At 38.6% G+C, this 15,294-nt stretch overlaps 1 protein-coding gene across 1 annotated transcript in view; it reads right to left on the reverse strand.

The window, feature by feature from the left end:
• The window catches only part of LOC309553701 (prostaglandin reductase 1-like), a 56,110-nt gene that overhangs the window by 20,644 nt on the left and 20,172 nt on the right, over positions 1-15,294 (reverse strand). The window contains exons 4-7 of the mRNA XM_082255074.1: positions 14,901-14,960; positions 9,804-9,971; positions 7,564-7,681; positions 1,233-1,388 (exon numbers count right to left, since the gene is read on the reverse strand). Of these exons, the coding sequence (XP_082111200.1) occupies positions 1,233-1,388; positions 7,564-7,681; positions 9,804-9,971; positions 14,901-14,960 (502 nt within the window). The remainder of the gene's footprint in view (positions 1-1,232; positions 1,389-7,563; positions 7,682-9,803; positions 9,972-14,900; positions 14,961-15,294) is intronic.

Here is a 15,294-nt window from a genome sequence, read left to right on the forward strand (position 1 = left end):
TGTCTCAAAGTACTGAAAGCCGAATCATCCAGGCGACTACCTCATTCACACCGGTACTGTCAAACCTGATTTTATATGCATTTAGAGGACATTTATAAACACACGAAAATACATATAATAGGTTATCATGGTGCCATTCACACTGCTAAGTTACTGTGTTTAGGTGCACTCAGTTTAGCTGTATTTAGAGAAAAAATAATTCTGTACATGCAGGGACAGAACTTGCCTAAATGTGTCCAAACCTGCTTTAAAACTAGAACACCTAAATGCAGGAGAATGGGATATGGGAAACATGAAAGTTGTTTATGTTTCCCAGATGATTCGTTTATTCTAGCCATTGGAATGCAATAATGCTCAAATGCTAGATGCCTCTAGCGTAGGCATGTTTAGGTGCATCTAGCATTTTTTCTGCTCTTTAGCTCCTCTCCTCGACATGCTTTTAGTTTTTAGTTTTTTTCAGCCTGTAAATGTTCCTCTTCTAATATGACTATAAACACCTATGTGTGCATGGACACATAGGCTTTCACAGACATGCTTTTACAGGCAAAATGGCATTCTTAAGCCCTATGTGCATGAGGCCTTAAACCTGCCTGTACATGTTACACGTAGATCTTGGCTATTAAGCTGCTGGGAGTTGCATAGTTCCCCCGCAGAAAAGCTGTGCTTCTACCTCAATTCCTCATCATGGAAGGGCTGTCTAGTATTGACCTAAGCAGAGTTCAGTCGAAAAGACATGGGTTAGTGACAGTTAAGTAGTTGTAAACCCCATCTACAAATTTTTGGAGAGACATGCATTGCCATATGCTCTGACTAATCAAAATCCAAATTGCAATATCTGTACCTTATTTTGTGAATTGGAGAGCCTGTCACAGCCCTGTGAATGACTCTGGTCTGTGGGCATGTCCACGGGCTCAGAACGCAGAGTTATGACATCATTGACTCTCCTCCTACCTGTACACACAGTAGGTAGCCTGGCTTAGCATCAATTAAATGTGAGGGGGCGTGGTGACACAATTTTTTTGCTGGTGTCTGGGTTTTTTTTTATTAACACAGTGGGGAGGATTTGAGCTGACAGGCTGCTTTTTTCTCAGGCAGACTAAGGTCAAGTGAGTTGTGTTTGCATGCTGTACTACCTAAACTGGTCCTTTTTACATTTGTTTTTTTGGGCTTACAACCGCTTTAGGTAACTGGGAAGAGTAAATATTATTTTCAGGTGCCCTGAAAAAACATACATTCTCAAAGTAACAATCATATCCTTCTGGAGATGCCTTCTTCAGTGCTTCCTCCAAAGAGCCCACTGTCTTGTAGTTGAATGCTTCATCAAATCCGATTTCTTTCAAATATTCAACCTTGTCTTCTGAGCCAGCAGATCCAACAACCTTACACCCCTAAGACACACCAGTAAAAGCTTAGTGTTAATATCACAGTTTGATTCACAAAGTAAAACAGACAACATTGCAACAGATATGACTTTCCTTTTTCTTTTTTTTAAGAGTTCTTCTAAGTCCTGTTAGAAGAACTGTTCTAGATAACCAAAGAAACCAGAGCTGTCAGTGCCCACGCAGCCAGTGTAGCAGTTCAGAGTTTTGAAATCCCAACTTTTCTCCCACTCCTTTTCGGTAGGGCTTCTGGGATTGATCAAAACGATTCTGATTGGTTAGCGCCTTCACAGAAAATCGTTCTGATCTGTCCTGGAAGCCCTACATTAAGGAGGGGAGAATAGTTGGTATTTCAAATCCTAGGACCACTACACTGGCTATGTGGGCAGTGACAGCTCATCATTTGGGGCCGGGAGTGAAGCGGGTGTAGGGTATTAGTCAGTGTTAATTTCGTAGACTAAATTAATACTATTTTAGTCGACTAAATAGCTAAAATAAATAAATAAATAACTAAAACTAAAAGAATTTAGATGACTAAAATACGACTAAAACTAATATGGCATTTTAGTCAAAAGACTAAAATACAACTAAAATTAAAATGGCATTTTAGTCAAAAGACTATGACTAAAACTATATTGAAATTTGACGTCAAAATTAACACTGCACTACCACATAAGAATATGTAGGGGGTATCTACTAAGCTGCTAAAAGAAAAGAAAATGAAGAAAAAGGCTTTTCTAATTTTTCTTGTTAACATTTAACGTTAGTAATATATTCAGGCAATATATGGAATGGCATTACAGCAGTGATGGCGAACCTTGGCACCCCAGATGTTTTGGAACTACATTTCCCATGATGCTCATGGACTCTGTAGTGTATATGGTCATCATGGAAAATGTAATTCCAAAACATCTGGGGTGCCAAGGTTTGCCATTACTGCATTGCAGTCAATAGAGTTTACAGTTTAAAGTTTTTTTAAGTTCTCTTTTTTATATTTTCAAATTGTACTTCTGCTTGTCAAAAAGCAATATATTTGTTTATGAAACTTGGTTTTATTTAAAAAGATGTTATATATCAAAACGGCCATGTCTGTAATGCATGTTTGTAATGCAACTCCGACCCACACTGTACTTGTGGTCCTCTGTTAGTATACGGCTTCCTCCCAGTCATGAACATAGATATCAAATCCTAGCCGCCCCCATACAAAGCTAGCCAACAACTTAGCTTGTACTGGAATCTCTCTTTTTTGAACGGTCACACAGAATTTATATACAGCATGACCCCCCCCCCCCCCCCCCGATCAGATTACCACACACAGCTCATGGGATGCCTGATTACATTATCATATGCAGATGAAATTGTATACAGAAATAAAATTAGCATGTCTAAAGAACAACCAACACAAACAGTATACTATTTCCACTCAGCAACTAACAGAGGACAATGATTCAATCAACCTGAGCAAATTAACTAGCAGGCTTTCCATCCTCGAGCTCCTGCAATACAATACACATCTCAATACACAAACAAAAGCTAAAGCCTGTCCCTGACATTGAAGGACATGGAACAGAAGCCAATGTGATTAGCTCTTTCAATGAACATGTTCAGAATCAAACAGGAATAGTCCTTTACATATTTCTCGAGATACATGGCTGACAAATATTTCTGTCCCACTTGAAGCAATCCAAACCATTAGGTATCTGTCTTTCACTCCAAGTGACAGTGAGTACCGTCACAATGTTCAACCCTTAATACCAGAAATAATAACATGTTATTAGATTGTTACTCCAGGAGTATATAATGAATTTGGCAATTCTAAAGAAATGCTTAAATAATGCATTAAAATGTAACTAAACCCATTCAATTTTAGACGACTAAAATGTACTGGAGATTTTAGTCGACTAAAATATGACTAAAGCTAAAACAGATCAGACGACTAAAATACGACTAAAACTAAAATGGCATTTTAGTCAAAAGACTAAAATATGACTAAAACTAAAATGGCATTTTAGTCAAAAGACTAAAGATTTTAGTAGACTAAAATACGACTAAAACTAAAATGGGACTTTAGTCAAAAGACTAAAATACATCTAAAAGACTATAACTAAAACTAAATCGAAAATTGAAATTAAAATTAACACTGGTGTTAATTCACCTTTTCATTTTTTTCATTTACCCAAATGGACATTCTCTGTAGATTGTTACTCCAGGAGTATATAATGAATTTAGCAATTCTAAAGAAATGCTTAAATAATGCATTAAAATGTAACTAAACCCATTCAATTTTAGACGACTAAAATGTACTGGAGATTTTAGTCGACTAAAATATGACTAAAGCTAAAACAGATCAGACGACTAAAATACGACTAAAACTAAAATGGCATTTTAGTCAAAAGACTAAAATATGACTAAAACTAAAATGGCATTTTAGTCAAAAGACTAAAGATTTTAGTAGACTAAAATACGACTAAAACTAAAATGGGACTTTAGTCAAAAGACTAAAATACATCTAAAAGACTATAACTAAAACTAAATCGAAATTTGAAATTAAAATTAACACTGGTGTTAATTCACCTTTTCATTTTTTTTTTTGAAAATGTGAATCTCCAGGTTATGCTATGTGAACATGTAACAAATATAAAGCAGTTGGTAAAGCTGGCCTTCAAAAGTTAAATATACTTAAAGGCCCATTATGCTACTTTTACCCAAATGGACATTCTCTGTGTGCCAGCTCACCAAATTTTATAACATTGTCACTTAGTGGTAGGTAACTTGATTCATAGTCCACAACAGATTGTTCAAATCAATTGAAGGTAGATTCATAATTAATCCTAATCAACAAACAAACTGGTGTTTAAATCATTTTACTACTCACAAAATATCTCTATATGTCATAAAGCAGTCACAAATTCACTGAATATCTTATTTGAGGTGATTGTAGCAATATTAGTGCACTTGTGACGTGATACTTTTTTTTTTATTTGCACTAACATGCAATTTTCAGGACAAGCTTACAGGTATGTCCCCTTCTTCAAGGTATTAAACTCTCCTCAATGTTATCTTACAGTATGTGTTCATGTAGTTTATAGTAGTTTAGAGGCAGTTGATGTTACAGGCATCTTTTTGAAAGCAGAAAAATCGCGTTCAGGGCTGTAGTATACCAGTCAAATGCTTGTAAACATGTGTAAAGCGTGTGTATGCGTGTTTATAAGCGTTTTTAAAGGGAAAACATTTCTGATCATTTTTGAACATATAAAAATGTTGAAAAAACACATTTCACCACATGCTGTTGCCTGCATTAATGGGTGGTCCTCTCGCTCAATTTTCTATGTCTTCAGAGCCTCAGCAACTTTAGGAGTTATTCCTCACACATGCTCATGATGGGATCCATAGTGAAAACACAAAAAAAATAAGACAGCTAACCACAAGCACACTTAGTTGGACTTTGAATTGAATGCCCTGGGGGAGATTTACTAAAACTGGTGCACACAAAATATGGAGCAGCTCTGCATAGAAACAGTAACATAGTATCAGCTTTCAGGTTTTATTGTCAAAGCCTAAAGTGGTTATTAACCCACTTTGACAACTTTATATAATTCTCTCTGTAACCTGATCACAAATGCTTCTGTCTCTGTGTTTTATAAAAAAAAAAATGCAGTCTTTACCGTATTTCAGAGTGGCTCCCAGCGATCACATGACCGGCCGGCTCTCTCCTCTCCCCAGGGCGAGAGGAGAGGGGAGAGAGCCGGCCAGTCACGTGATCGCCGGGAGCTGCTCTGAAATATGGTAAAGGTGGATTTTTTTTATAAAACACAGAGACAGGGGTACTTGTAATAAGGGTACAGAGAGGATTATAGAGAATAATAAAAGTTATTTTAGCAGCAGGAGGGGAGGGGGTGGGCATTGACACAGGAGCAGACAGGAGGGGAGGGGGAGAGGGTCACAGAATAGGACAGGAGAGCTGCAGATGATGGAGGCATGTAAAATGACCACGGTGTCAGGGCTCAGCTGCCATGATATACCGTGGTCAGTTTACAGAGGGGAGGGTAGAAACTGTCAGGATCAGCCAGGTTTTTTAGGTAAAACGGGGGGCTAAAATACACAACACAAGCACTGCGCTGTATAACATGCTTTAAGGGAGCAGGATCTTTTTTTTTTTTTTTTTATTGAACTGAAACTGAATTCAGAAGATTGTGATTACTATGCAGATTCTGTGTGCACCAGTTTTAGTAAATCTCCCCCACTGTGTGCTGTAGCTGAACATGCTGGGAATTATATACACTATATTACCAAAAGTATCGGAATGCCTGCCCTTTCACACACATGAATTTCAACAGTTTCAACTCTTGTGGGAACTGGGAAGGCTGTCCACAAGGTTTAAGAGTGTATCTATGGGAATGTTTGACCATTCTTCCAGAAGTGTAATTTGTGAGGTCAGGCACTGATGTTGGACAAGAAGGCCTGGCTCTCAGTCTCCATTCTAATTCAGCCAAAAGGCCAGTCAAGTTCCTCCACCCCAAACTCGCTCATCCACGTCTTTATGGATCTTGCTTTGTGCATTGGTGGCCAGTCATGTTGGAACAGGAAGGGGCAATCCCCAAACTGTTCCCACAAAGTTGGGAGCATGAAATTGTCCAAAATGTCTTGGTATGCTGACACCTTAAGAGTTCCCTTCACTGGAACTAAGGGGCCAAGCCCAACCCCTAAAAAACAACCCCACACCATAATGATTTGGACCACTGCACAAAGCAAGGTCCATAAAGACATGGATGAGCGAGTTGGGGTGGAGGAACTTGACTGGCCTGCACAGAGTCCTAACCTCAACCCGATAGAACACCTTTGGGATGAATTAAAGTGGAAACTGTGAGCCAGGCCTTCTTGTCCTACATCGGTGCCTAACCTCACAAATTCACTTCTGGAAGACTGGTCAGACATTCCCATAGAGACACTCCTAAACCTTGTGGACAGCCTTCCCAGAAGAGTTAAAGCTGTTATAGCTGCAAAGAGTAGGCAAACTCAATATTGAACCCTACGGACTAAGACTAGGATGCCATTAAAGTTCATATAAGTGTAAAGGCAGGCGTCCCACTCCCAATACCTTTGGTAATATAATGTATATTGGACTGTGTATTGATGGAAAGCTCTACCTGTTTTGCTTGAGCAGAATCTGAAGACAAAGCCTGTTATTTTTATGTTTGCCGACAAACAAAGAGGACTTACATTTACTGAACTTTGACAAGAGCATGTTTTACCCTACATGATCCTGACATCAAAAATTGATAATAAAAAAGCTGCTAAACACTGGATCTATAGAAATCCAAAAACAATATATATACCAATCGTGTAGCGCTAATCATAAATTAGTGAAAAGTACAAATAATAATGATACGTGAAACAAGTGACATGAATTAACAAATATAGTGCATCCAAAACCGTGCATCAAATAAAAGTCCAATAGAAATAATAAAGTTCAGACTATGAGTCCCAGATTGGACAATGAGCAAAAGGCTGGTGTTCAAAGCAGGAATTCCCAAAGGATGGTGAAGCAGGAAGAAGTACCCAAGAGGAATGGTACAAAATGGCTGCTTACCGCAGAGCGTGGGCCCCCAAATGAATGGACAGGCCACAAACGCTTTATACCCATATGGAAGAAAAATATATTTCCAATATATTTAGGGAAAAAAAATTTTAGAAATATATTGAATATGGCCAAAATTGTAGCATTTCAAATATAGCATTTCAAATATATTTCCAATATATTTGGGAAATTTTTTTAGAAATATATTGAATATGGCCAAAATTGTACCATTTCAAATATATTGGAAATATATTTGGGGGAAAATAAAAAATGTTTTTTTTAAATATATTTAAAATGTATTTTTCTTCCATGTTGGTATGCAGATCTGTATTCTGATCTTTTTCCTCCTTTTGCTCATTGTCCAATCTGGGACTCATAGTCTGAACTTTATTATTTCTATTTGACTTTTATATTTGATGCAGGGTTTTGGATGCACTATATTTGTTAATTCATGTCACTTGTTTCACGTATCATTATTTGTACTTTTCACTAATTTATGATTAGCGCTACACGATTGGTATATATATATATATATAGTTAAATAATATGACAACTGTATTCTATTTTATACAGTAGAATAAGGATATTATTAATAAAGTTACTCACAATGATTTTTCCTATTTGGCCAGCTATGGATCCCACAGCCCCAGCTGCTCCATTGATAAGAAGTATTTCACCTTTTTTTGCAAAGAGGATCTCACGTAAACCAAAGTATGCCGTTAAACTGTTTGGAGTATAAGAATGATACAATATATATAAGCAAGCACAATATTCAGAGGTGAGCTGTAGCCGTCTAAAGTCAAAGAAGACTCTATTCTAAAATAAGATATGAACAGCACTAGAACTATTCTATGAATAATGCTTACTTCCTATTTCATAGGTGCAGGAAATGGATGTGTACAGGATGTTTACTTACTATGTACCGGGACAGATAATTTATATTTATAAAAGGAATATTTAATGATATAATAATAGGATCTGCCATAAAAAAGGACCTTTAATTGTAAATAGTCATCATACTGATCTTTGGTTTACTTACAGTTGTTTCAGTGAGTTGGAATGGGCATACAACCATTGAAGTCAGAACACCTACCCCATACCTCCCAGCTTTTTGAGATGGGAACGAGGGACACCTATTACCAAAATATGTAGGCATAGGACACGCCCACTTAAAGTAAGAATTATACAAAAAAAATGATTAGTTAAACCCACAACTCTTTTATTTACCACTACTATTCCTTTGACATGTACAAATGCAACAGTTTAGAAATTGTATGAAAGGTTTAGCACTGGGAAACACTTTTTGAAAGATAAATAGTGCATTTTATATACAACTATATAGATCAGACTAAAATGAGGGACAAATAAAGAGAAAAGAGGGACTTTGTTCTAAATCAGGGACAGTCCCTCGAAATCAGGGACATTTGGGAGCTATGCTACCCTGTATGCTGAGCCAGGCTGGTGACTTGGAACCTGTACCTTAAAAGACTAATTAGCAGTGGCAATCCCTTCTTTTCTTTTTTTGTGTAGCGTTGTGCACTCCACTGTACAGTACATTGGAGTGATAATTACAATGAAGATCACCGCAACCCACTGTAGACGAAAGTGGGTGTTAACACACATGTATTTTGGCCTTTTGGCACAAGGCACAAGTGTGAATGGGCCCTAAAATATTAAAAAGGGGGTTTTAAATAGTACATAATTACAATCAGAAGGAAAAAGCTGAAGGAAAAGTTTAGATTGGTTGCTATCAGGTGTTTAATTTACTTCCTAGCCTGCTGTAGAAATTTTAAAGCCAATTACAGTTATTTTTGCCACTCTAGCAGCCTGTTTCTGTTAATTTGCTGTATGTATTTATCTGATTGAGTTGTAATTATGTTGAAGATCAGTTTAGGGCTATCTTCAGATGACGGAATAGCAGTGACCAGGGGCAGTCGACAGCAAGGGTCAGACAGGCCATACCTGATGAGGCAGAGGTAGCTGGGCATGTGATCTGCAGCCATAGAGATGCCCTCTATGTCAGAACTGGCAAGTGGGCCAGAACCTAATAGCATGCAGTTTTCCTGGAAGAGACAGCTAGTGTGAGAGAGCCCCTCCTCAATTGCTACCAGTGTACTCTAGGTCCAGTGAGGGTTCCCCCTATGTGTTTGGGTCTAGTATCCCTCCAGCTGTTCACCTGTGTTACCAGAACTACCCTAGACTTCACTGGCAGGGACGCTATGAGGCAAGTTGCTGTATTCTATGTTTTTTTGCTGAAGTCTCAGCTTGACTTTGTTGTTGAAGAGTCTTATAGAGAGTATGTTTTTTTAGCCACCTGATACCCTGATTGAGTGAAAGAGACATTGTTGTGAGAGTCCATGTTTGTCCAGCTTTTATAATCTATTTTGTATTATTTTGCAGTGTATATGTGCTCCTTGTCATTCTGACCCTGTTTTGCATTCTTGGTTCTAAATTTGCACCTCCTTTTTCTTTATTGGCTTTCATTTATGTCAAGAAATGGCTGTCTGGTTGCATAGTGTTAAAACAGACACTGGTTTTGGGTAAGTAGTCAGGAAAATACACTTATCATGCCCCACCCACTTAGTAACACCCATTACATAGTCTTTAAATGCTAACTTCTATCACAGCTTGGGGGCACAGGGGCTTCTGCACAGTGGCAATATACCTTTCTCTGCTACCTACTGGATATCAGTAAAAAAAAACAGGGAGTGATTTTAAATACAAAGTTTTGGAATGCACGGGTGATGACATTTCACAACATAAACAGCATGAGAAATATTAATATGCCTTTTTTAGATATGCTTCAGATCAGATTTATGATTAATTTATAGATTGTAGTTACTCACCCAGGCATTCCTATTGTCCCAAGAGCCAGGGACTTTGGTATACGGTCAGGCCAGTTTGGCAATAGTGGACTTAGGTCCTTCCCTTGAGAGATGGAATGCGTAGTCCAGCCAGCATTTGATATAGCATAACTACCAATTGGAAATGCTGCATCTTTACTTTCCAAAACCCTAAAGATGTAATACAATATAGCTTAAATCAAAAGCATACTTTTACTAGGTTGATGAAAAAGATTGTGCATTCTAATTTTTACCAATAACCCTATTTTGTTTTAATGGATGTACACTGCTCAAAAAAAAAAAAAAAACTACCACTTGGGTATGGCTACTTTGTAACACACATTTTGAACAATACTGATAATAAATATAATAAATACAACAAACCCAAAAATATGAGATTATAACTCTCTTTTTAAATAATGATATTTCATTATAATTACATATTTTTGTTTATTAGAATATATATATATATATATATATATATATATATATATATATATATATATATACTGCTCAAAAAATTAAAGGAACACTTTGAAAACATATCAGATCTCAAGGGGGAAAAATATCATGCTGGATATCTATACTGATATGGACTGGGTAATGTGTTTAGAACAAAAGGATGCCACATCGTTTGATGAAAATGAAAATTAGCACCCTACAGAGAGCTGAATTCAAAGACACCCCTAAAAATCAAAGTGGAAAAAAATGATGCAGCAGGCAAGTTAATTTTTCAGAAATTTTATCTTTTTGGGCCAGACTCTTCTTCTCCAGACCCTTTCACGTCTGTCACATGTGCTCAGGGGGAACCTACTCTCATCTGTAAAAAACACAGGGCACCAGTGTCAGGCCTGCCAAGTTTGAAGTTCAATGGCAAATGCCAATCGAGCTCCATGGTACCGAGCAGTGAGCACAGGGCCCCTCAGGCCACCCTCATGAAGTTTGTTTCTGATTTTTTGGTCAGAGACATTCACACCAGTGGCCTGCTAGAGGTCCTTTTGTAGGGCTCATCCTGTTCCTCCTTGCACAAAGGAGGAAATAAAGGTCCTGCTAATGGGTTAAGGACCTTTTACGGCCCTGTCCAGCTCTCCTAGAGTAACTGCTTGTCTCCTGGAATCTCCTCCATGCTCTTGAGACTGTGCTGGGAGACACAGCAAACCTTCTGGCAATGGCATGTATTGATGTGCCATCCTGGGGGAGTTGGACTGCTTGTGCAACCGCTATAGGGTCAAGGTATTGCCTCATGCTTTCAGTAGTAACACTGACCCTATCCAAATGTAAAACTAGTGAAAAACAGTAAGAAAAGATGAGTAGGGGAAAAAATGTCTTTGCCTCCACCTGTAAAACCATTCCTGTTTTCGAGGTTGTCTCATTGCCCAGAAAAGATGAAATTTCAGAAATATGGACTAGCCTGCTGCATAATTTGTCCACTTTGATTTTTAGGGGTGTATTTGAATTCAGCTCTCTGTAGGTTGATAATTTTAATTTCCTTATATCAATGTGGCATCCTCTTCTTCCTAACACTGATGTGTTTTCAAAGTGTTCCTTTAATTTTTTTTGAGCAGTGTATATATTTTTTTTTTTTTTTTTTCAAACAAGGTTGCTCTTTATTGTAAAAAACAAGGAAGAAATTTACAGCATACTATAAAAGTGTAGCCAGTGTACAACATCTCGTAGGAGGGGGAAACAGGTGTGTAAGGAGAGAAGAACAATCAGTCAGGGGAAATACATTGTCAAAACAACCGGAAATTATACACAAATTATAGTACACAGAGTACGAGATAGAAATAGTACCGTACAAATATGCAATGACCCTAACTGTCCAACCAGGGTTGCCAAATTTTCTAGTATTTTTGGGGGCAATTTCTATAAATGTAGGTCAGTTTATACATCGGAAGGGCCCCATTAACCAGGGCCTCCCACGAGGTCGTCGTGGGGGGGAGGGCGAGACCCAGCGAAGGACAATTTCTTTCTTAGCATAGTAAAGCAGCAGGGAGATCAATAAACGAGAATAGTTAGATCGTCTAACTGTATCAGAGATGCCCAGGAGTGCTAGCTCCGGGGCGCAAGTAACCGAGAGGTGCAGACGGGTATTCAGGATGTCGAACACCAAGCCCCAGAACTCAGCCACACGTGGGCATGTCCAGAACATGTGGAGATACGAACCCTTTGCGGTAAGACATTTAGGGCAAGCGGCCGGCCTGGCAGGATGCAATGCATACTAGCACATTATGAGTGCTCATTCCCTAAGAGGACATGCGCCAAGCAAGTCATCAGCTGAATGTAATGTAAATATCTCCTAAACAGTGCACGTTTAGGAGATGTTTACAGTACCTATAGGTAAGCCTTGTTATAGGCTTACCTATAGGTACAAAATTTCCTTTTGAGTTTACTTCCTCTTGAATGAGTATGGGGTACCTATCGTTTCACCAAAAAAGTGTCAAAAAGTAATAAAAACACAGAGACAGTTTTTGACAACTCCCTTAAATCCCTTAAAAAAACAGTGTCCCATCAATGTAAATCCATCAGCAATCACGCCACCCGCCACACCCGAAAAAGATTAAAAAAATGCTCCCGCCGACATGAAGGCTGGCCTCCTGCAGGCTCCGCCGTTTGATATTTCCTATATAGGGAAGGGGCAGGGCCACCTGGCTACATCACCTGGTGGCACCACCCACTTCTGACATCACAGACCCAGCATGCACCTGTTTTTTTAATTTTTTAATAAAGGAATTGTCAAAAACTGTGTGTGTGTTTTTATTACTTTTTGACACTTTTTTGGTGAATGAGTAAGGGTACTATGTACCCTATACTCATTCACATGGGGGGGGGGCAGATCCCGATAACCCCCTGCTCATTCACATTTAACAAGGGGGCCCCTAGATCCTGATAACCCCCTGCCCACAGACCCCACAACCAATCACAAAGGTTGTGGGGATGAAGCCCTTTGTCCCCATCAACATAGGGACAAGGTGCTTTGGGATGGGGGGAAGAGCTTCCCTAGACCAAAGCACCCACTCCCCCCATGTTGAGGGCATGTGGCCTGGTGTGGTTAAGGAGGGGGGGCGCTCACTCCCCCTCCCCCTTTCCTGACCTGCCAGTCTGCTTGGATAAGGGTCTGGTATAGATTTTGGGAGGGGACCCCACACTGTTTTTTTTTTTTTTAATTTTGGCGTGTTTTGCCATTAAATTTCATGTGCGTGTAAAGGCAGGTGTACCAATACTTGGTAATATAGTGTATATTTAAACATATACTGTGTATATATATGTTTTTTATTACACTGTAAGAATCATTCAGTTCTTAACCCATCTACAAGTCCTGTCTTTTAATTACCCTAGTTTGGGGTAATACTTTTACTTGTTTCACCACGTGACACAGACTGCTGGTTTTGATGGACGAGGTTGATCTTTTCCCTCCAGTACAGGTAGATCCCTGATGGACTTGTGACCCCTATAAACGCCAGTGATTTTTTGGGACACCCAGACTGTATGGGTGCACTTTGTTGCAGATATCACTTAACTATCATGCTGAAACAGTGTCAGGGAATTTCCAGTGGTTTCACCATTAGCACTCTGGATCCATTTGAGCCAATGAGGCCTTTACCCTTTTACCTGGAACTTAAACTCTCACCCAATCCACAGCTGAGGCTTTCACGTGTTTCACAGTCACCAGCCTTGTATAGACTACCAGGATCCCACAAACCCCTAATTATTTTTCCCTGAATAGTTGGGGACTCAATTCACCTAATAAAACTTAAGCTTTTAATTACTTTAAATTGCACAGAACAGACATTGTATGTTTATAGGAGATCACCTCTGGTCTGAAATGTATTAGCAAACACAAACCCAACTTCTATACAGCTAAGGCGCAAGACAAGGTCCAAGGAGTCCTCATTGCCCTGTGTTGCAACCTCCGTTTCAGTTGCAAACTGGAGATAGCAAACCCCATGAGCAGACACCTCCTTCAAGCAAACCATTTGATAATGAGGTGACAGTAGTAAGATAGTCTGCTCCAAACAGATTCCAGATTTTATTGTCTCCTACCTTTTTAAAATGAATTTCTCAACACAAAAAAAACAAAGAAGCAGTGATGCTAATGGGAGAATCCAACCTCGCCCTAAACTCTTCCCTTGATTTCCAATACCTCCTGAGACCACTCTTGCCCACAACCTCCTAGGAATCCTACACGCTTACCCATCTCTGGGCCTTTGATCTTGTAGACATTTGGCGTAAATTCCATCCTCAAATTAAATTTCCAGCTTTTTTAACCCCCTCATTAAAGCTTCTGTAAAATGTATCATTTTTTATGCCACTTACCTTTAACAACCTGATAGCACCTAAAGATTAAGTTTAAGATCTGATCTAGATAGCTAACAGTTCTTTCAACATGACTACAATGGAATCAACCTAAAAGGTCCCTATTAGGTGGTACTGGGTACCCGCACATATAGCCAAAGCTGTACTGTCTTACAATGACAGATGTTTTAGGGGAGGTAATGTTCTACATCCCTGGTGGCCCTATAGAATTAAGTCTGGAAAAAGACAAGAGTTAATTCACGTAAGTAAATTAATACTTACAAATAAGTAAAAAACATATGGATATGCATTGTTAATGAGAAACCAGTGTCAGTAACCAACTCACAATTTAAAGAAGGTTCTAATTATCAGTGCCTAATCTGGAACACCTGATTCTATTTTCATGAATTTTTTTCATGAAATAGTGGTAAATGTTGAGGTGTACTTATTTTTTCCAGGCGACAAGTCTCCGTTTTCATTAGTTTAAATTATGAGATTGAAAAACACCATGTCAGTTTTAAGAGTCCTTGTGCAAGTATATCACCTTTACAGATAGGTACTGTTTGAATATATATCTAAAGTTTGCTTGTTAATGTATATTGAAAAAAATCAACAATTTCCATGGGGTGTGCTTACATTTTTAAATGGCGGTATGTTAATAACATGAAAAAGAATATAGCAAATGTAGATATATTATTAAAGTTTCCTATGTTCATTGCTACTAAGAAATGTGATCATTTTTACTGTTTTTCCTAATAGAAAAACTCATGAATTATGCAGCCAGAAGATATATTAAACTGTTACCTTGCAACTTGAGTTCCCATCATGATGTCTCCTTCCTTCATCATTCTCTTACTGTATGGCCTGGTACAATGATAAAATCAATCATGTTTAGGATATCACAGAAAGGAGGCAGCTTTACATGTTTTACACATGTATTACTATTTGTCTATTAGTGGATGTGAGTACCACAGAAGAATCTTATTGAATACTGTGGGCAATCTTGGTACTTTATCATTCAAGGACTTCTGACATACAAGTCCTGTAGGGACCCTGTCCTGTGCCATTCTGTCCCTAATTAAAAATAATATTTTTTCATCTAGGCTGTCCCTAGCCGAAGTCCTACCCCACCACTGGTCAACATTTGGGGCTCCTAGCACCTATAGTTCCGGAGATACGGGGCTCCTTGTGCAGCCTA

Source organism: Pelophylax lessonae (genome assembly GCF_965119305.1).
Source record: "Pelophylax lessonae genome assembly, chromosome: 1".
Taxonomy (NCBI): Eukaryota; Metazoa; Chordata; class Amphibia; order Anura; family Ranidae; genus Pelophylax; species Pelophylax lessonae.